Raw genomic sequence first — 22,524 nt, forward strand, 5'->3', positions numbered from 1 at the left:
ATCACTAATTAGAATTGGAGAATAGTTGAAAGAGATTTTTTCAAAGACTATCAGATAACTTGGCTCCAACATAATAACTTATTCTTGTGTTTACACCCGTAATATTTTCCCTACTTCAGTTTGAGAATCAGAAAGTATATGCAGTGACTCAATCAGAGGAGAAAATGGCACTCAGATACACAACAGGCATGCAGGCAGATCTCACCAGAAGCTGCTCACATTTTCCTTCTCTACCTACTAACAGGATCCTTATCTCGCCTTACGGTGGTGAAGAGGTGGAGCCAACTGTCTTGCCAGACTTGGACAGCTTCAACCCCGTCCCTTCTCCAAAAAGTGCGTTTTCACACCTTGGCTTCCTATAGTTTTCTTCTCCTAATCTACCTTTACATAACATCTAAATGAAGTAACTCCATTTGTTAGTGACTGCTCTCAGTTTACATTCATCTTTCAACCTAAGTGGGTCCTCCATATCCATTCTTGATGAACTGCAAATGTAGGGCTGTGATACCATGGATCTTTCTGATACTCCATCTCTATCCACAGGTCTGCAACTCCCACTACTGCTGGTGTTCATGTAATAACCCTTCCAGTAAACCACTTTGCTAATTCAGGTGGCATAATTTCACTGGACAATAATTTATCTGGAAACTGCCACATTCAAGGTCTTTGCAGGCTTAGTATGATGTATAGTGTTCTTACGTGATTCATATTTATTCCCACCTGTCCCAACTGTACTCACTGGTACCCAGGGGTGTATCTAGGGTATGGCAGGAATGGCACGTGCTTGGGGCACTACCTGAAGGGGGGGTCACCACCTGAAGGGGGAGGGTGCCACCTGAAGAACGGATGCCATCTGAATGGGGATGCCCCCCGAACACCACCACCACCATCACAGCCATACAAGGAACTTACACGTTTTGTACACCCATCCTCCTTCCAAAATCTTAGCATTTGCTCTCAATTATACAATGCCAAATACAACATAGCAGCCACCAAGGCCAGGTCTCGTGGAACCTCCTTGTCACTGTTTATTTTGACGCATTGGCCACCCCTGCCATTAGCGCTATTTTGTGTATCTGCTGCTGCTGGTACCTTCCAACCATTTGTCTCTTTATAGTAAAAGAATGTCCTGTTATTAACCCAGTTTATTCATGTAATTATGGTTTATTTTGTCATGCAGGATTATTTGATCAGGATTTGAATTAGAAACAAAATAAACCAGTTGAAATGTTTGTCTGTAATAGGACTTTAAAGTTTTTGTGAATTTACTTTGTGCACTTTCAGTTCATCTATTCTTTTGTGATGCATGTGACATAAGAAATTATTTAACAAACCCTTTTTTGTATCTTAAAATAGAAAAGTACATGGATAGGAAAGATTTGGTGGGATATGATAAATTTGTTTCCAGCATTGGAAACTTAGGGCTGAAGGGCTTGTTTCTGTGCAGCAGAACTGCATGACAAGTTCAAATGGAGTGATCTGACTACAACTAGAGGACATGGCATCCAGCAATTCTGTCTGTTCAAGATTCCAGTATCTGCAGCAGATTCCAGCATCTGCAGCTTTTGTGATTCTCAGATTTTATTGATACAAGTTTTCCAACCGATAAAACTCTATAAAAATGGCATCATTAAAAAAAAAGTAGTATTTAGTTCATTATTTTTATTTTTTTGTTTCATTTTATTGATATAACATGGAAGAAGGTTCTTCCGGCCAATCAATCGATTAACCTCATACATTTTCGAGGGTGGGAGGAAACCAGAGCACCTGGAGAAAACCTACACAGGGGGACAATGCACAAGCTCCTTATAGACAGCACATGATTCGAACCTGGATCACTGATGCTTTAATAATGTTGCACTAAATTGAATGGACGAGCTATGATTAATCTTTCACAAGGATTGTGGGCAGCAAGATTAACGAGGCAGTTAGCACAACACCATTATAGCACCAACAACCTGTTCAAATCCAGCGCTGTCTATAAGGAGTTTATACATTCTCCATGTGTCTATGTGGGTTTCCTCCTACCTTTCAAAATGTACGGGGTTTGTAGGTTAATTAGTGTATTTGGAGGACACAGGCTTATGGATTGGAAGGACCTGTTACCATGTTGTATGTCTACAATCTTATTAAAGATTGTAAAAAAAAATTTTGCAGCATTGCAAAATCTTATCTTGAGGCACTAATCTTGAAGTTGTTCCTTTCTCTGCTCTCTTTGCACCCATTCGTGATCAAACTGACTCACTCATTTTTAATTTTTAAATTAAAAATTATTTTAATAAATTATGGAAATCAAAATCTCAAGGAAGTGAAATGACATAACATCTTAATATACAGAATAGTGGGATATTTTCATAAAAATCTTTTCAAATTAATTTTCATGCTAAATTGTGTGAGACTCCAAAACTATATACAAAGTTCAGAAAAGTTTGGAGACTTTAGTTAAGGGTGCAGATTGGATAGCCTGAGCTTGTTTGCCCCAGAGCAAAGGAGGCTGAGGGGTAAACTGATAAAGGTATATAAGATTATGAGAGGCTTAGGTAGGGTAGATAGTCAAAATCTTTCTTCCATGTTAATATCAAAAATAAGAAGTATAAGTTTAAAGTGACAGGAAGGAGTTTTAAAGAGAATCTAAGGAGGATTTTTTTTTCCACAAAGTAGTTCAGATTTGAAATGCACTGCCCATAGCTGGTAGTGAAATCCAATTAATATGTTGAAGAGGAATTTAGATAGGCACGTAAATAGGCAAAGCATAGAAGAGCATGGTCCTAATGCAGATGAATGGGAAATTTGTAGATGGGTTGAAAGGTTAACATGGTCAAGCAGGCCCAAAATGACTTTGCTGTATGTTACGATGGCTCTTTGGTATTTGTCATTTATCAAGAATGCTAAAACTATATGGCATGAATTCAAGAGGAGATGGGAAAGATTTAAAAAGGACTTGAGGGGTACGTTCTTTACCAAGAGGGTGGTGGGGATGTGCATTGAACTGCCGGAGGAAGTGGGAGAGGAAGGGACAATTGTAAATTCTAAAAGACATTTTGACGGGTATCCAGAGGGGAAAGGTTTAGAGGGATGAGGGCCACATACGTGCAAATGGGACTGGCTGGGGCTGCATGAACAATTTTGGCTGAAGGCTTCTGAGCTACAAAACTATGAAAATGGCATCATTTTTTTTTTTAACTTTATTTGTCGTTCAAAAAACAATTAGTACATAACATCTTCTCTTTGGCTTGGCTTCGCGGACGAAGATTTATGGAGGGGGTAAAAGTCCACGTCAGCCAGGCTCGTTTGTGGCTGACAAGTCCGATGCGGGACAGGCAGACACGGTTGCAGCGGTTGCAGGGGAAAATTGGTTGGTTGGGGTTGGGTGTTGGGTTTTTCCTCCTTTGCCTTTTATCAGTGAGGTGGGCTCTGCGGTACATAACATATACAACAATTAACTCTAAACATGAACGGTTTTTTATATAGAGAGAAAAAAAAAGAACCCCCCCCCCCCCCCGCCCTTCAGCCAACTCTCCTAAGGAGAGCCATAAAGAAAAAAAAAGAAAAAATATTTAAAAAAAATTAAACATACATATTAGGATCTAATCAATTTAAATTGAAATGTAAATATTCTGAATTTTCCAATCACTTATTCATAAAAAAACTATAATTATCACGCAAAACATATGTAATTTTTTCCATTATTAAACAATATCTCATCTCATTATGCCATCTATTAATATCAATCATATTTGTATCTTTTCACATACTAGCAATACATTTTTTCACTACAGATAAAGCTAAATATACAAAAGCCAGTTGAAACTTATCTAATCCCAAACTTTTCAAAGGTTGCAAACTACCCAGTAAAAACACTGTCAGATCTAAAAATATTTTAATCTTATACAGGTATTCTAAAAACAATTGAATTTTCTTCCAAAAAGATTGACTATGTATCCATGACCAAACAGCATGAAAAAAAGTTCCAACAAAATTGCCACATCTAAAACACAAATCTGATTCATGAAAACCATACTTTTTAAATTTTTCAAGTGTTAAGTATAATTGATGTAAAAAAATTATAATTAATCATTGCATAATGTGCATTTATCAATCTAGTTACATTATCATAACAAATATCTAACCAATCATCCTCGGAAAAAATAAAACCAATGTCCTCTTCCCATTTATGTTTAGACCTATCCCAACCCTTTTTATCCATACCATCCTGTAATATTTGATACATAGATGAAATATAACCCTTCTCTGGTACCTTCATAAGAAAAATCTCAAATTTAGTCATTTCAGGTAAAATAATATCTCTACCAAAAGTACGTTTTACCAAAGATCGAATTTGGTAATAGAGAAACAAAGAGTTCTTATAAACACCAAAACTGTCCCTCATCTGATTAAAAGATAAAAAATTACCCTCTAAAACAATCTAATAAATTCTTCACACCTTTAAATCTCCAATGCAATAAACTTCAATTATGTATTGAAAAAGAAATAAGTTGATTATTATACAATGGAGTCAAAGCGGATAATTCAGCCCTAAAGCCTATCATTTTATTTTTCTTAATCCGTAGCTTCATTAAATGTTTTAGTATAGGCACTTTATATTGCTGGAACAAATTTATATTCCATCTAAACAAAAATTGATGTATTTCAAATTCAGAAATATTTGCCATCTCAATTTTGGCCCAACTAGGAGGCCATTCCAAATCCATCAAGGAACTAATAAATTTAAGTTGGGCTGCTTCATAATAATTTTGAAAATGTGGTAAACATAATCCCCCTAACTCATATTTCCAAGTTAATTTATTCAAAGCTACTCTCGAAAATTTACCTCTCCATAAAAATTCCCTAACCATTTTATTCAAATCTCAAAAAAAAATATTATCAAGTAAATACGGAATAGATTGAAACAAATATTGCATACGCGGAAAAATATTCATCTTAATTATATTTATCCTACCCAATAAATTAATAGATAAATCTTTCCATTTAATCAAATCAGTTTTAATTTTTTTTATTAATGGAAGATAATTTAATTTATATAAAGATTGATAATCAACATTCAGAATTGTACCCAAATATTTAATTCGATCAGTCCATTTCAAATTAATAATATTCTTATAAACTGAATAATCTCCATCACTTACTGGTAATATTTCACTTTTTTCCCAATTAACTTTATATCCAGAAAGACATCCATATTGCACTCCTTCAAGTGCAAAAGTGACTGAGCTGGGTTTATTAAATACACCAATACATCATCAGCAAATAAATTAATTTTATACTCCTCATCTAAAACTTTCATACCTTGTATCTGTATATTTTGTCTTATCAGCTGTGCTAAAGGTTCAATCACTAACGCAAACAAAGCTGGTGATAAAGGACAACCTTGACGAGTTGATCGAGTCAATTTAAAAGGTTCCAAAATCAAGCCATTCGTCAATACTTTAGCTGCCGGTTTACTATATAAAACCTTAATCCAACCAATTAAAAAAAGGACCAAACTTAAATTTCTCTAGAACTTTTAAACAAAAAATTCCACTCAACTCTATCAAATGCTTTTTCTGCATCTAAAGATATCACCATCGGGTGGTCTGAAGATTGTCGAAATCTATTAATCAAACTAATCACGTGCAAAATATTATCTGAAGCATATCTATTCTTTATAAGACGTGTTTGATCCATATGAATCAATTTAGGTAAAAATTTAGCCAATCTATTCACTAATATTTTAGCTATTATTTTATAATCTACATTTAACAACGAAATTGGTCTATTTGAAGATACTTTCAAAGGATCTCTATCTTTCTTTGGAATTACTGTGATTAAAGCAGTAGAACAAGACTCAGGTAATTCGTAATGTTCTCCAACTTGACGTAATACATCCCCAAACACTGTAGAGAAATCATCATAAAAGATTTTATAAAATTCAACCAAAAATCCATCATCACCAGGTGATTTACCGTTTGGCATTTCCATCATAGCCATTTTAATTTCCGGATCAAAAATGGCATAATTTTTGTAAAAATTATCAAAATCAGATTCAGAATTTATTGTTATGAACAAGTCATGAGATTTTGTGTTTTGCAGTAGCATCATAGTGCAAACATTCATATTATAACGATCTTGCAATATTACTAGAAATAAAAATTAATAGAGCACAAAAAGTAAGGCAGTGTCTTTGGTTCATTGATTATTCAGGAATCTGATGGAAGTGGGGAAGAAGCTGTCCTTGTGCCGTTGAGTGCTCGTCTTTAGGCTCCAGTACCTTTTACTTTCTTTTTCAATATTTTTATTAAACATAAGCTAACAATACATGAGGAGAATAAAACACAGAATCGAATAGTAAAAACGGAAACACCAGTATATTGCAATACAAATTACAATGTAAAATATTATAACATTATTATCCCTTACTCCTCAATTTGGAATATTCAAAAAAGAGAAAAAAATATTATTAATACCCTATCTAACCTTCCAAAATAAACAAAAAACAGCAACAAAAAAAAAAAGGCTGGGCAGTTTCAACTGAGAGTTCGCTACCACAGATCAATACAAACTATTTATCTGGTCTTTGCCAATAAAAAAACAACAGAAATCCAAAACAGTCTGGAAGGTAAAGTCAAAATACAAATTAACTCCTATGAAGATAGTTTATAAAAGAACACAAAGTCTCTTCAAACTTAACAGAGGTATCAACAGTCCAACTTCTAATTTTTTCTAAACTTAAACATGACATAACTTGAGAGAACCATTGCATCAAAGTAGGTGAATTAGGATCTTTCCATTTAAATAAAATGGCTCTCTGGCCAACAGTGTAGAAAAGTCTACAACCCGATGTGTAGAAGTGGGAACTCGACCCACCTCAGGAACTATAATTCCAAAAATAGCAGTACCTTTTTCCCAATTGTAGCAGAGTGAAGAGGATGTGGCTTGGGTGGTGGAAGTCTTTGTGTGGGGGAAATCTTGCCTCATTAATTTGATTTGAATATTTTTGGTGAGATAATTAAGATTAATGAAGACAGTGCAGTCCATCAGGGAGCAGCGACTCTGACCCCAAGATGGTCCTAGCGTCCACCACCTTAAAAAGGGATATTCCCCATGGACTCAGGCACTCAATGATGGACATCACTGTCAATGGGAAAGTAACAAAATGCCTGTTTGATAGCAGTAGTCCTGAGAGCTTCGGGTATCTGAATGTGGCCCAGACACTAAAGCTCAAAATCTATCCCACGAACTTTTCCATCGCTTTCGCTGCCCAGAACTGATCCATCATGGCCCTTGGGTGCTGCTCAGTGGAATTGACAATGGGGGATGGGGCTCCTGGTCATGCCCCAGCTCTGTGCCCCAGTCCTCTTAGGGCTGGACTTCCAGTACCACCTCCAAAGCCTTACCCTCACTTTTGGCGGGCCCCTCCCCCTGCTCACACTCCACAGCACATAGCCCAGTGACTGCTCCCAATCCATATGCAGCCTCTTCTCACTACAGGTAACCCCTCCCATGCTCTTCAACTACCTTACGTCAGACCTCAAGTCCAAGGCTGCCAAGTACAGGCGCGGCCGACAGGGCCTTCATTAAGGCAAAGGTGAGGCGGCTTCTGGTGGAAGGTATCATAGAGCCCAGCACTGTCCCTGGAGAGCCCAAATCCTAGTGGTAAAAGTAGATAGCAAACAGAGGATGGTCATCAGTTATAGCCAGGCCATAAACCAGTACACCCAACTGGATGCCTACACCCTACCCCGAATAGCTGACATGGTCAATGAGGTAACCCACTATAAAGTCTTCTTGACAATTAATCTAAAGTCGGCCTACCACCAGCTCCCTATCCACGCCAGTGATAAGCCATATACTACTTTCGAGGCAGACAGGTGCCTCTACCAGTTCTGCCAGATCCCGTTTGGGGTCACTAATGGGGGTCTCTGTTTTTCAGTGGGAGATGGACCGCATGGTAGACAGGCTCAATCTAAGAGCAACCTTCCCGTATTTGGACAATATCACCATCTGCAGCTGTGATCAGCAGGACCATGATGACAATCTGGAGAGATTTCTCCAGATGACTGAGGAACTGAACCACACTTACAACAAAGAGAAGTTGTCATCCTAGGGTACATCGTGGAACATGGTGTCATCGGTCCCAACCCAGAATGCATGTGTTCACTAATGGAAGTGCCCCTCCCCCACACACTCAAGGCCCTCCGCAGGTGTCTTGGGCTTTTCTCCTATTACTTCCAGTGGGTCCCCTGTTTTTCTGACAAGGTCCGCCCACTGGCCCAAGCCACCACCTTTCCCCTCCCCACCGAGGTGCAAGCAGCTTTCGCTCACATCAGGCAGGACATCACCAATGCCACGATGAATGCCGTGGATGAGGACACCCCATTCCAGGTGGAGTGCGATGCCTCTGATGTTGCCCCTTTGGGACCACTCTCAACCGGGGGGGGAAACCCGTGGCCTTCTTCAGGACCCTCCATGGTTCCGAACTCGGACACTCTGCCATTGAAAAGGAGGCCCAGACAATCGTGGAAGCAGTCCACCACTGACCCCACTAGCTAGCAGGCAGGAGGTTCACCGACTAATGCGCAGTGGCTTTCATGTTCAGCACCACCAATAAGGGCAAGATCAAGAACAATAAGATCTTGCACTGGAGAGTCGAGCAGGCTATGTTCAGCTATGATATCCAGTACAGACCGGGGAAGTTCAACAACTCTCCCGACGCCCTGTCCCAGACCTGCACCTCTGTGCAGTTTGACCAACTGCAGGCACTGCACGACACACTTTGTCACCCGGGCGTCACGCGCCTGTACCATTTCATCAAGTCCCAGAACCTCCCCTTCACCATCCAAGAAATTCAGATCATGATCGAGTCGTGCAGGGTCTGTGTGGAGTGCAAACAACGCTTTTATCGCCTGCCATAGGCCCACATCATCAGGGCCACACAGTCCTTCGAACGGCTTAGCATTGACTTCAAGGCCCCCCTGCCTTCCAGGAGCAAGAACATCTACTTCCTTGCAGTCGTAGACGAATACTCCTGTTTTCCCTACACCATCCCTTGCCCTGACACCTCCACAGCCACCATTATCAGGCCACTGACGCAGATCATCACCATGTTCGGATACCCGTCATTCATCCACAGTGATCGGGGTCCGGCTTCATGAATGAGGAGATGTGCCAGTATCTGGTAGCGCGAGGCATTGCAGCTAGTCGCACGACTAGCTACAACCCGAGGGGCAACGAGCAGGAGGAGCGCAAAAACAGGGTGATCTGGAAGGCAGTCCTCCTGGCCCTGAGGTACAAAGGCTGGTCCTTTGACTACTGGCAAGAGGCCCTCCCTGCTATTAGGTCGCTCTTGTGCATGGCTACTAATCCAACCCCTCACGAGCACCTTTTCTTGTTCCCCAGGAAATTGGCTACTGGGATCTCCCTCCCAGCTTGGCTCACATCTTCGGGAGTGGTGCTCCTCCGCAAACATGGTCAAGCAGGTGATCCCCTCCCTCCTCCACAGCAACCAGAACTATGCCGACGTCCGGTATCCCAGTGGCTGTGAGGACACTGTCTCAACCAGGGATCGGGCATCAGGAGGGCCCCCCTCCACCCCCCACCCCAGCTTCATGACTACCTGGCCCAACCTCCCCGCCATGGTACCCTTGGCCCTTCCAGGAGCTAACCTCCTTCTTCCACAACTCCAGAGAGCCCCACTCCTAGCAGACCACACCCACGCGGCAATCCCCCTGCGGACAGACATACAAATAGACACCACACTGCCCACACCAACACCTGCCACGACTATGTTGGACCCAGCCAACCCTCAGGCAACCACACCCTCGCCGACCTTTTACCAAGAGCCAACCCTGTGACAGTCTCGGTCCCAGAGACTCTGACGGCCACCAGACTGCCTGAATCTGTAAAGACCACCCGGCACCATTTTACACACGCCTCCCCTCCTGGACTTAATTTTAAGAAGGGGGTGATACGACCACCAGCCTATTGCAAGGGACGATCTCTGTACCTGCAGGAAGACCACCTAAGGGGCTGACTCCAGCTGGCCGGCTGTCAATCAGCCGAACTGAATATAAACCTGAGCTGGCCCCTCCTGAGCCAGTCACACAGGGAGCCACCAAGGCTTGAACTGGTGTTCAGACTTTTACTGGAATAAAGCCAGTTGTAGAGTCTTTTGAGTTTGTGCTTGCTTACTGCTACCTCAGTGCACCACAGTCCACAATACTTATTGGTCTTTGTTAAGACATTTGCAGAGATCCATGTGGTAGGGCAGCTTTTGGATGGGAAGATTGTGACCGGTGGTGTACTACAGGGATTGCTGCTGCGTTCCTTATTTGTAAAATAAGTTTGCAGATGACATGAAATTTGGTGATGTTGTGGAAAATTGTCTAAAGCGATATCAGGATATGGATCAGATGGAAATCTGAGCAGAGCATTAATTTTTAAATAGGCATACCACAGAAAGATAAGGGAGCTAATGTAGTCAAATGGCATTGTTGATTGTAGATAAACAGAAAGGTCAGCATGGATGTGATGAACCCATTTCTGTGCTGAATAAATTATGACTCTATTACTATTTGAACCAATAAAATATCAAAAGGTAAAGGTAAAGCTTCCATTATTGTCATGGAATACTACATTTAGAATGTAACATACATGAAATTCTTTAACTTTGTCTGGCTGTGTTTTACCAAATGTCATTGTTTACCTCATTCTAACTTATGTTTCTTTCAGTGGATGTGAAAGAACTGACTTCATGAAATGTCAAGAAACATTTTTGTTTTATTTTCATGGAACTAATCTTCCCTCATTTGAGCATAACTATTGTTCACATTGTCAGAATTAGAAATGCAAATGAAATGAAACTTATTTGAGGGAGGTGGGAGCAGTGGAATTGTGTGTCCGAAATGCTGTTTAGAATATTACAGTAGTGTGTGAAAGCATCTCTGGAACTTGGAATGCCCGTGGGCGGAGTAAAAAAATCAATGCATTTACATGAGCAACTTTGATCAGATGACACTCAGTACTCACTTTCGTGTCCTGTGAATGTTTCTGTGCATACTAATCATTACACTACTGTTGTCTTTTCTGGAAGACAAGGTCTTGTATCCCACCATTTCATTGCAAAAGTGTGTTATTTCATTGCTTGCTGTTAACAGCAGTCTGGTTTGTTTTTTTTTTTGCTGAATGCAGATGACAATGAATGGAAATTCTTATGCTGACCGAAGCAGTCCAATGAGTTATTTGCAAAGACCTTTCTCCCCATCATCAACCTACACCTCGATATCGTCAGTAAATCCGAGCATTGGTGTTATGCACCACAGCAGAACAATGGGTAAGCTTTTACTCAGCAATGTTTACATGGTGAAGTTATCAATGATCTTTACAGTACAGACATTACAATAACCTGCAAAAATGTAGCTACAATCGCACTTTGAAAATCTCAGCAGCACAGATATTTAGCCACTAAAAATCTTTTGTAATGTAATGAAGAAATAACTAGGCTTTACTCCAGATTAATATAATGCTGTAAAATTAAATGCAAAAGAGTATGTCATCATATATCTTCTTTCTTTGGCTTGGCTTCGCGGACGAAGATTTATGGAGGGGGTAAAAAGTCCACGTCAGCTGCAGGCTCGTTTGTGGCTGACAAGTCCGATGCGGGACAGGCAGACACGATTGCAGCGGTTGCAAGGGAAAATTGGTTGGTTGGGTGTTGGGTTTTTCCTCCTTTGCCTTTTGTCAGTGAGGTGGGCTCTGCGGTCTTCTTCAAAGGAGGTTGCTGCCCGCCAAACTGTGAGGCGCCAAGATGCACGGTTTGAGGCGTTATCAGCCCACTGGCGGTGGTCAATGTGGCAGGCACCAAGAGATTTCTTTAGGCAGTCCTTGTACCTTTTCTTTGGTGCACCTCTGTCACGGTGGCCAGTGGAGAGCTCGCCATATAACACGATCTTGGGAAGGCGATGGTCCTCCATTCTGGAGACGTGACCCATCCAGCGCAGCTGGATCTTCAGCAGCGTGGACTCGATGCTGTCGACCTCTGCCATCTCAAGTACTTCGACGTTAGGGATGAAAGCGCTCCAATGGATGTTGAGGATGGAGTGGAGACAACGCTGGTGGAAGCGTTCTAGGAGCCGTAGGTGGTGCCGGTAGATGACCCATGATTCGGAGCCGAACAGGAGTGTGGGTATGACAACGGCTCTGTATACGCTTATCTTTGTGAGGTTTTTCAGTTGGTTGTTTTTCCAGACTCTTTTGTGTAGTCTTCCAAAGGCGCTATTTGCCTTGGCGAGTCTGTTGTCTATCTCATTGTCGATCCTTGCATCTGATGAAATGGTGCAGCCGAGATAGGTAAACTGGTTGACCGTTTTGAGTTTTGTGTGCCCGATGGAGATGTGGGGGGGCTGGTAGTCATGGTGGGGAGCTGGCTGATGGAGGACCTCAGTTTTCTTCAGGCTGACTTCCAGGCCAAACATTTTGGCAGTTTCCGCAAAGCAGGACGTCAAGCGCTGAAGAGCTGGCTCTGAATGGGCAACTAAAGCGGCATCATCTGCAAAGAGTAGTTCACGGACAAGTTTCTCTTGTGTCTTGGTGTGAGCTTGCAGGCGCCATCATATATAATCAATCAACATATCACTGTCCATGATATTAAAGCTTGTTAATATGGCTGATGTGAAACAAGTAAGTCTGCAGATGCTGTGATTGTAGTTAAATTGACAAAAGTGCTGGAGAAACACAGCAGGTCCTGCAGCATCCATAGGAGGCAAAGATATATAACCACTGTTTTGGGCTGAGCTTTTCATCAAGGTGATGAAGGGCTCAGGACTAAAGCATTGGTTATTTTATCTTTGCCTCCTATGGATGCTGCAGGACCTGCTGAGTTTCTCCAGCACTTTTATGTGTTGGCAGATGCTGCTGGTAGGTGGCCTCAATCATAACAACATTTATGGTTTGTACTGTGGTTTGCATAATGCTTGCAGTGTCAGACATCTGGGCTCGAATCTGACACTGTCTGCAGGGGATTTGTTTTTTCTCCCTGTATTTCAGTCGATTTCCAATGGGTGCTTTGGTTTCCACTCACATTCCAAAGATATACACGATTAGTAGATTAATTAGTCACATGGATGTATTTGGGCAGCGTGAGCAATAAGCGCCTGTTACTGTGTTATATCTCTAACTTGAAAACCCAACAACTGACGATGTTAGGTCTGTGGTTTTGTGCTTCCAATTCTTTAAGTCTCCAATGACTCAGGTGCGATCCTGATCTCCAGTGCTGGCAAAGTGCAGTTTGTATGTTCTCTCTGTAACAGTATTGGCCTGCTCTTTGGTTCTCTGGTATCTACCCACATCTCAAAAACTTGTTTCAGCATAACATTAATAACAGAGGTCCTGTCTTTCAAATGTATTAAACTGAGGTCAGTCTGACCTTGCAGGGGGGATGTAAAGGTTCTAAGTTCCTACTTGGTTGATTAAAGGAGTTTTCCTCCAGTTAATGTTAATGGATTACCATGTAAAAGTTGACTTCTTAATTTTGGCTAAAAAATCAGGTAATTTCCATCTATTGCATGTAAAAGTCAACCCCCCCCCCTATCCTGTCCTGTCTCATTCCCAAATAGGAGATCCAGAATTGCATTCTCTCCAGTTGGTGCCTTCATATATTAATTTGCATATTGATATATTGATTTCATATATTGATTTGATGTAGACATGAAAAACCCCTGAGCATAAAGCCCTGTGTAAGGTAGTAGACACAACCCAGGATGTCACAGGCAAAATCCTCCCCTCTATCGAGAACATCTATGGGGAAATACTGTCGGCAGCAATCATCAAGGATCCACACCACACAGCACAGACTCCATTCTTGCTGCTACCATCAGGAAAGAGATATGGATGCCACAAGACTTGCACCACTGGGTTCTGGAACAGCTGCTATCCCTCCACCATCAGACTCCTCAACAATAAACTCAATCAGGGACTCATTTAAGGACATTTACTTTTGCACTTTATTGATTTTTTTTCTCCTCTGTATTGTACAGTTTGTTTACATTTCTTTATTTGTTTATTTTCTTGAGTACAGTTTTTTTTGCACTATCAATAAGTGGTAATTCTGCCTCACCCACAGAAAAGGAATCTCAGGGTTGCATGTGATGTCCTGTGTGCACTCTAACAATAAACCTGAAATCTGAGAAAACTTTCCTCAACACATTTGACAAACTCTAAGCCATCCAACCCTTTTATCGTATGAGAATCCCAGTCAGTATATAAAAAGTTAATATCCTCTGCTATTACAATTTTATTTTTCTTGCAGCTGTCTCCCTGCAGAATTGCCTCTCCAATTCTTGCTGACATGGGTGTAGGAAATCGTATAACAAAAATTCCACCTATCATCACAGTCTATTTGTTGTTAAGTGATGCATGTTTGTCCAGAAAGTCAATAACTGGATGAGTAATCCAGTTTCCTTGTGGATCAATGCTTCAAATATTTCTAGGATATTGCTTCATGAGGATTGAAATCCAGGCAACTTAACTCTGAATGCAAAATCTTAAAAGGTTGAACATCTTGCAATGTGGTGAAACATTAATTTACCCCATTTCATTCAAGATTAAAATAAAATATATTTATTTTTAACATGCTGGAAAGGATGGGGCAATAGGATTTAAGTGAATGGATTCTTCCAGAGTTTTCTTTTGAAATCCAAATTGGAATTAAGTAATTTTGTTGCAGCAATATGTATGAAATGGACGCTGAATTCATTATCAAATTACATAACAAACAAGAATTTTCTTGGTAATTTTCAGTTTGAAGTAATTGAAGTATCCAAAACCAGACAAGCAGTCCCAAGTGTACTGTGCAACAGAAAGAGCCCATAACCAATGTCAACTAAATCATTAAATTAATGCATATGATTGATGGTGTGGAGGATTTGTTTTTTTACATGACTTCATTTTTCTTTTCCCACAGAAAATTTAAGTATTTCACAGCATAGCAAGTCACCTGGTACAGATATAATGAGCATAGAACCAGTTTATAGAACATCAGAAGAAGATAAAAAAGTCACAGTAATTAAAGCACCGCATTATTCAGGAATTGGCCCAGTGGATGAATCTGGAATACCTATCGCCATAAGAACGGTATGAACAAATTTATCTTTTGCCCTCTCTCTTTTTGCTCTGTTGGTACTTTCAAATTTCTAGCACAGGTATAACTTGTTCAAATTAGAGTCACAAGGAATAATGAATGGACATGGTTGCGCTAAAATCCCTTTTTCCAGTTTTTGAAACTCGAGGCGCTGGACTTCAGGCTTTCTGAAGGTATCAGCACAAAATAATTATAACCAGGGTAATGGGGGTCTATGGTCTGAGGATCAACAAAAGGTTAATGTTGTTTCTTTGCTTCTCAATTTTATTAATCTAGAAATCAATCCCAGTGTTTGGTTTGTTTCTTTTAATGGCCCAATTAACCTGCACTGTTACTTTAAGTGATTTATGAGTTTAGTATTTACATCCCTTGGGGTCCTTTACATGGTTAGAGAGTCTTGTTGTTCAATCAGTATCAATCCTCTTCAAATCTATCTGGAAATTATTTTATGTTACACTTGCATCTGCAATAAATTAATGTGTGTACTTTGTCAAATTCTCCTTTAGTACTGATAACTTTTAATTTGATGCATCTGCAAATTCTAGAACTGTGCTTCCTATTTCAGGGTCTAAAATCCTTGATACAAATTGTAACCAATAGTGTTTTCATTACCAGTGTGTGGTCTGAGCCATTAGCCTTAACATCTACTTTTTATTTTCTGCTTTGTAGTCAGCTTGCTACCACTCTGCTACCTCTCTGATGAATCCTCATGCTTTAATCTGAAGAGTCTAGATTGCTATTATTACATTGGTATAATTGCCACACCTCTTATCACTATAAAATGCATTTAATGTAAATACACAAAACTACTGGAGGGACTCAGCAGGTTCAACATTTCAGATCTGAGCTGTTCTTCACAGTAGGAGCAAGGCTGGCGTTAACATTAGGCAAATTAGGCAGCCGCCTAAGGCACAGACTTCAGATGGGCACTGGCAACCCTCTGAACAATTGCAGGTAAAACTTTATTTCACCCTGAAGTGGTAGCAACATTTATGTTTGAATCCCGCATAGTGCAAGGCTAGAGATTATGTGCGTGGAGTGGGGAAAAAAACCCACGCCTGACTTGCCCAATGATTATCTTCACTGGGAGACCCCTTGTGTTATCTGTGGCCTGCAGCAAAACAAAGGGAGATTTTATTAAAGTAAGCAGGGAATTGCAGCAGTGAAATTTCAAGAGTTCACCTAACCTCCATGTGCATGTTCTGTACCCCATTGAGCTGGGCAGTTATTCCAAGTTGAGAAAGGAAGTTCAGGTACATGTCACCCATCTCAGCTGTCCAGTGAGGCCATTTCGGCCAGGCCTTGGGTGAGGGAGAGATGCCATTCAGTCACTGCCAATGCGATGGCAGTCAACAGCAATGCGCTTGCAGTTCTCTGGACTGCGCGCTCCTGTGCCTGACTCTGGAGTGACTGAACATCAGTATATTGTATATTCAACCTGCTGGTTTCTCGAACAAAGCAAACAAGTCTAATCATATGGCAGTTACAGAGGCTTTAAACAGAGAGAGGGAGAGAACAAGAGAGACTACTTCTCCCCATTAAAAACCTTTCGCCCATTCCAATTCTAACCCTGTTACAATGAACCCGACTGAAAAGAATGGTACTGATTTAGGGATGGGAATTCATGACCTCTAAGAAAGTCTAGGCACCATCAGCAGATTTCTGCATGCTCTGTCAAGACAATTAGTAGGGTGCAGAGAACTAGGCAGACTGAAAAGATACTAAATAATTAAATTTAATAGTTACCTAGCACTATAAATAATCCCTTTTGTCAGCGGGATTGATGGTACTCATTCAACCCAGGTGAAAGGTCATCTCGGATTGTGGGGTCTTGGCTGGTCTCTGTCTGGCCGGAGGTTCCCATGGTTTGGGAGAGTGTGGGCAACAGGGTCCCCATCCCGCTACTGCCTGGCCCAGCCCTGAGAAATTCCTGTGCCAGTGGAGCATAAGTATCACAGGGCAAGAGGGAAGGTGATTCTGGTTGTGGGAACGGGCGAAGCTTTCGTTCACCGAGGTAAGGATGAGACATGAGAGATGTTGTTCATCTCCTCAACCCTGCCATTAGGAAATGCTGGGGACACCCAGCATCTACAGAGAGAGAGAGAGAGAGAGAGTAATGTGAGTGTTTCAGCTCAACAAACTGGGGTTCTCTCTCTCTTTTTTTGAATATTTTATTTATAATTTTTCAAACTCAAACAGTGTCAACAATCCATCATAAAAATAAACACTACATTCTCCAATTATATACATGCTTCACCGTCAAGTCCTATTCCCCTCCCCCCACTCGTGTTTCACAAATACAACATAGGAAGACAAAATTAAATAGACAATCACCTCAGAGAAAGAAAGAGCAGAAATAAATTAGCCCTTGTCCCTTATTCCTGTAATATTTATCAGTGTCCCTTTATCTTCCTGACAAGTTAGGAACATAAGGACAGACGGTAAAACAAAACAATTACACTTAAAGAATTATTACTAAAAAATAAAAACAAACGCAAAGAAAATCAATAATCATAGGATTCGTCGGGACCCTACCACTGGCCTCCAGGTCTTTAAATTTTGGTGTCTCAACTTGAATAAGATGGATCCCCCCCCTCCCCCCAAACTCAGGGCAGACAGGGGTGGACAGAGCAACAAAGCACAAGGAACCACACTATATCTTTGCACCTATCTGATGCAGGTATGGTTGCCAAATTTTAAGGAAGGTGTCATATTTCCTCCTGGGGAACACAGCTCTGAATTTCCACATTCCAACGTGCAATGTCTAGATGAGAGTCCAACTTCTAGGTAACTGCTATGCACTTCCTGGCCACTGCCAATGTGACCAACACAATTTGGATTTGAAATTTGGACAGCTTCATCGTAAGCCTTATGTCCATGATGGTTCCAAAAAGGAACAACTCTGGGTCCTGTGGAAACTCTTTTACTATGATTTTCTCTGGGACTTGGCCTAGCTATACCTAAAAGGGCCTCACCTTGGAGCATGATCAGGTTGAGTACACAAAGGTTCCCTTCTCTGAAATTGATCTGAAATTTTTGGCTTGGTCTTGTTCAAATTTTGTGGCGTATAATACAACTGGAGTAGAAAATTATACTGCACCAGCCTATATTGAGTATTAATAATTGAGGTCATGAAGTCACGACACGGGTCTGACCAGCACCGTTCATCGATCGTTTCTCCTAAGTCTGATTTCCACCTTTTCCTTGATTTATGAAGATCCGGCTTCAGGCTTTCCACTTGGAGTAAGAAATACATTGCCAAAATAAATTTACGTGGGTTCCCCTTTCGACTCAGACCCTCCATGCCACTCCATATTGGTAGGATCATGGCTGGACCTAATTTGTCCCTTAAGAAAGACCTAATTGAAGATAGCAAAAGAACATCCTATTTGAAAAATCTCATTTATTTTTTAGCTGTTGAAATGACATTAGCTGCCCCTGCTCATAACAGTCCCTGATACACCTGATCCTTTTTTGGCACCAGGTGTCCAGGATCTTGCTATCTATTGAGTCAGATGTGTTTTTGGAGACAACCCCACTTTAAGTCCAATGCATTGATTAATCTTGTTCCATATATAAAGTGTATGTTATAATAAGGGGGTGTCTTTGTCACCAGATAACAATTTAGAGTCCCATTTGTAAATAAAGTTTCCTACTATCTTCTCACCTAATGTGTGCAGTCAAATTTGTGCCCAGGATGGTGTACCTCCTCACTTAAAGAGTGAAGCGATATACCTCAACTAAGCTGCCCAATAATATTTCTTAAAGTCTGGTAATCTCAATCCACCCAACTGTAATCTCAAGTTAATTTCTGCATGGAGACCCTGGCCAAATGAATCTACTTACCTGAGAATTAATATTCTGAAAGAATTTCTGGGGCAATGTCATCGGCAAAGACTGGAAGAGGTACTGAAGACTCGACAACACATTCATTTTAACATATTTGACCTTGACCGCCAACATGATGGGCAGGGTCTTAGGTCCTCCTCAGTTTTTTTGAGCAAGGGTGTATAATTTAGTTTATATAAATTTTTCTGATTATTAGTCCACCTTGACTCCCAGGTACTTGATCCCTTTTGTGGCCACTTCAATTGACTGTTTTCTTTAAATTGACGATAATCCTCTTTTGTAAGTGGCATGATTTCACTCTTGTACCAATTAATCTTGTACTCGGAGACTTTCCCATAATCTTCCAGAATAGAGTGAAACTTGCTGGGTCTGTAAGATATATCAGCACATTATCAGCAAATAGGTTGACTTTGTGTTCTTCTCAACCCACTCTGACCCTTTGATGGGTGGATCCTGTTGTATGGCTTCAGCCAACGGTTCTATAGTCAAAATGAATAGAGCCGGAGACAATGGACACCCCTTTCTACTAGATCTCGATAGTGGGAAGGCTAGAGATATTTGCCCATTGGACACGTGGTACAGCGCCCTGATCCAATTATAAAAGTTGGCCCTAGCCCCAGTTTCCCTGGTACCTTAAGCAGGAAGTTCCACTCTAACCTATCAAACTCCTTCTCAGCATCCGGTGCCACAGCTACTCTTAGGTCATTCCTTAACTGTGCCAGATGTATGAAGCAGTCTGTTTATGTTATCCACAGCCTGTCTCTTTTGCATGAAGCCCACTTGGTCTACATTTGTTAGCTTCAGCAAATGCTTCACCAATCTATTTGCCAGGGCCTTAGCAAGTATCTTTTAGTCCATATTCAGCATTGAAATAGATTTATAAGAGGACGATTACAATGGCTCCCTATCTTTTTTAGGAATCACTGTAATAATTGCTGTTGAAAAAGATTCTAGGAGAGTGTGGGGTTCAACCGCCTGATCAACCATCTCCATAAAGATGAGCATCAGGAAATCTTTAAATTCCCTATAAAACTCAGGAGAAACCCATTTTCCCCCAGAGACCTGCCAGCTTGTAACAGACTCAATGCTTTTCCTATTTCTTGTTCTGTGAAGGGAGCATTTAATCCCTCCTGATCTTCCTGACCCAAATTTGGTAACTCCAATTTTGACAGGAATTCATTTATTTTCTCAGGTTTCCCCAATGATTCTGATTTATACAATTTTTCATAAAATTGTCTGAAAGCTTAATTTATCTCCTTCAGCTTACATGAAATCCTATCATACCCTGTCTGGACCGCATTTATCATTCTTGAGACCTGCACTGCCCTCAGCTGACGGGGTTCGTTCCCCTAGCTCATAATATTTCTGCCTCGATCTTAGTATAGCCCTCTCCATCATATATATTTGGAGTGTATTATATTTAACTTTTTTGTTTGTCAAAGCCTGATATTTTTCTTCTGAGCCCAAGTTTTGAAAAACTTTTTTTCTAACTCAGCAATCTCGTATTCCAATTCCTCTACATCACTTAAATATTCTCTTTTAACTGCTTTTGCATATCTAATTATTTGACCTCTCAAGTATGCCTTAAGAGTGTCCCAAAGAAGGAATTTGTCCACAGTCGAGTTACAGTTGGTCTTACAGAACATGTCCATCTGTGTTCTGATAAAGCTACAAAAAACTCTGGCTTCTTCAACAGCAATAGATTTAAGGCGCTATCTGGCATTGTAATTGTCAATGTCAAGGGATAATGGTCTGACAAAAGTCTCACCGTGTACTCAGTTTCCCATGATCCTACCCTCTATTTGGGCTGACGCCTAGAATAAATCTATCCTGGTGTAGAAGACATGCTGTCTCAAATAGAAGGCATAGTCCCTCTCCCTTAGATGATGCTGCTTCCATGCATCTATTAAGTTCAGCTTTTTCATAAAGGTCAGGGTAGTTTTAGCCATCATAAGTTTAGTTACACTTTTTAATGACTTATCCAAGTCCGGGTCCAGACAGAAATTAAAATTCCCCATCCCCCCAAACAGGATGTTTTCTCTTCCTTCCACCAATTTCAAGAAGGTATCTTGTATAAACTTCATTCAAATTATGAGCATGTATGTTCAGTAGGGTCCAGGTCTGAGTTTATCTGATGGTGCACCGTCACAAACTTACCTGCTATGTCCATGACCACACTCTTCACCCTCACTGGAACAATTTCCCTATCAAAATTGACACCTCCTTGCCTTAAAATTAAAGGAGGATGCTATTACTTGGCCCACCCATCCTTTCTTCAGTTTTTGGTATTCACGTTCTATTAAATGTTTTCTGAAGGAAAGCAATATCCACTCCCAATTTTCTTATATGTGCCAAGACTCTCTTCCTCTTCACCGATCCATTTAATCCATTCACATTAAAACTGAAATATTTTATGCAGTTAGTCATTGCCCTGTAGCGAGGTATTCTATACTGAGCTATTATAGATGCTGGTGTACACATTGTAGAATCACTGTGCACAGTATCAAGTTGATGTACACACTGTAGAGTCTAGTGCAAGACTGACACCTCCAGGCATGCATGCTGGGCATGCAATTATATACATCACTGCTTCTGTCACATGGACAGCAAGTGACATCATCAGTGATGTCATCAGCTCAGATAAAAAGCCTGTGTTGGATACAGGTCAATTTCCTGCAGAAAGAGTGAAGGTGCCCAATGACATGATCTCCCAGTCTGCATCCAACCTCACTGATGTACAGGAGGCCACAATGGGAGCAATGGATGCAGTAGATAACCCCTTCAGATTCACAAGTGAAGTGTTTCCTCACTTGCAAGGATTGTTTGGGACCTCGAATGGTGACCTGTTGAGTTCCTCCAGTATTTTTGTGTATTTACTATGATCGCAGTACCTACAGGTTTTCCTGTTTGACGAGTAGTGTAAAGGTGTTTTAATTTGTAATTTTATTTATAATAAATTAAATTAGTCCATCATGCAAAGAGAGCAGCACAGGCAAGAAGCCATAGGTGGGCACAGGCAAAAAGCCATAGGTGGGCACAGGCAAGAAGCCATAGGTGGGCATGGCAAGGAGGCAGGAGAAAAAAAGCTGAGAATTGATTGAGGGAGGGTTAACTCTTACAGGCAGTTAACTGTGTTGAGAATAAAATTTCCACTGAGGCTCTGAATAAATTTCTGATTCCTACCCTTGAATTAATACTACAGACATCAGTGTGTAGTCATGAAGATAAGAGGTCCTGATGTTGGAGCGTAGAAGTGTTTCATCCTAGCATCCAGTATCGGTGTTTGCCATTAATAGTAAATCACAATTATATGTCCATGGCCATGTTCACCAGGAATTGGGCTGTGAAATTATTTTTAAGGCCAACAATCTAAGAAAATCTTCATCACTCAGCCACACATTTTTTTCCATTACCACACTCCCACTTTGACAACTACTGTTAGTTTGATCCACTGTTTGAATGTGTGAAACAGTGTCCCTGTATTTAACATAGTATTACCTAATTCTGAGTTGAACAGCTGTGTCTGGATTAAGGCATGCAGT

The 22,524-nt window shown here is 40.8% G+C and overlaps 1 protein-coding gene across 28 annotated transcripts in view; it reads left to right on the top strand.

Annotated features, from left to right (window-relative positions):
* Positions 1-22,524, top strand: part of LOC138764018 (sorbin and SH3 domain-containing protein 2-like) — a 555,886-nt gene that overhangs the window by 403,910 nt on the left and 129,452 nt on the right. For 26 of the 28 annotated variants that reach the window (XM_069939294.1, XM_069939455.1, XM_069939471.1 and 23 more), the window contains 2 exons: positions 11,188-11,329; positions 14,957-15,126. In XM_069939294.1, coding sequence (XP_069795395.1) covers positions 11,188-11,329; positions 14,957-15,126 — 312 coding nt within the window. Of the gene's footprint in view, positions 1-11,187; positions 11,330-14,956; positions 15,127-21,659; positions 21,821-22,524 lie in introns of those variants that run through there. The other 2 variants (XM_069939415.1, XM_069939426.1) reach the window with 2 other exon arrangements.

This window comes from Narcine bancroftii, chromosome 1 (genome assembly GCF_036971445.1).
Source record: "Narcine bancroftii isolate sNarBan1 chromosome 1, sNarBan1.hap1, whole genome shotgun sequence".
Classification (NCBI taxonomy): Eukaryota; Metazoa; Chordata; class Chondrichthyes; order Torpediniformes; family Narcinidae; genus Narcine; species Narcine bancroftii.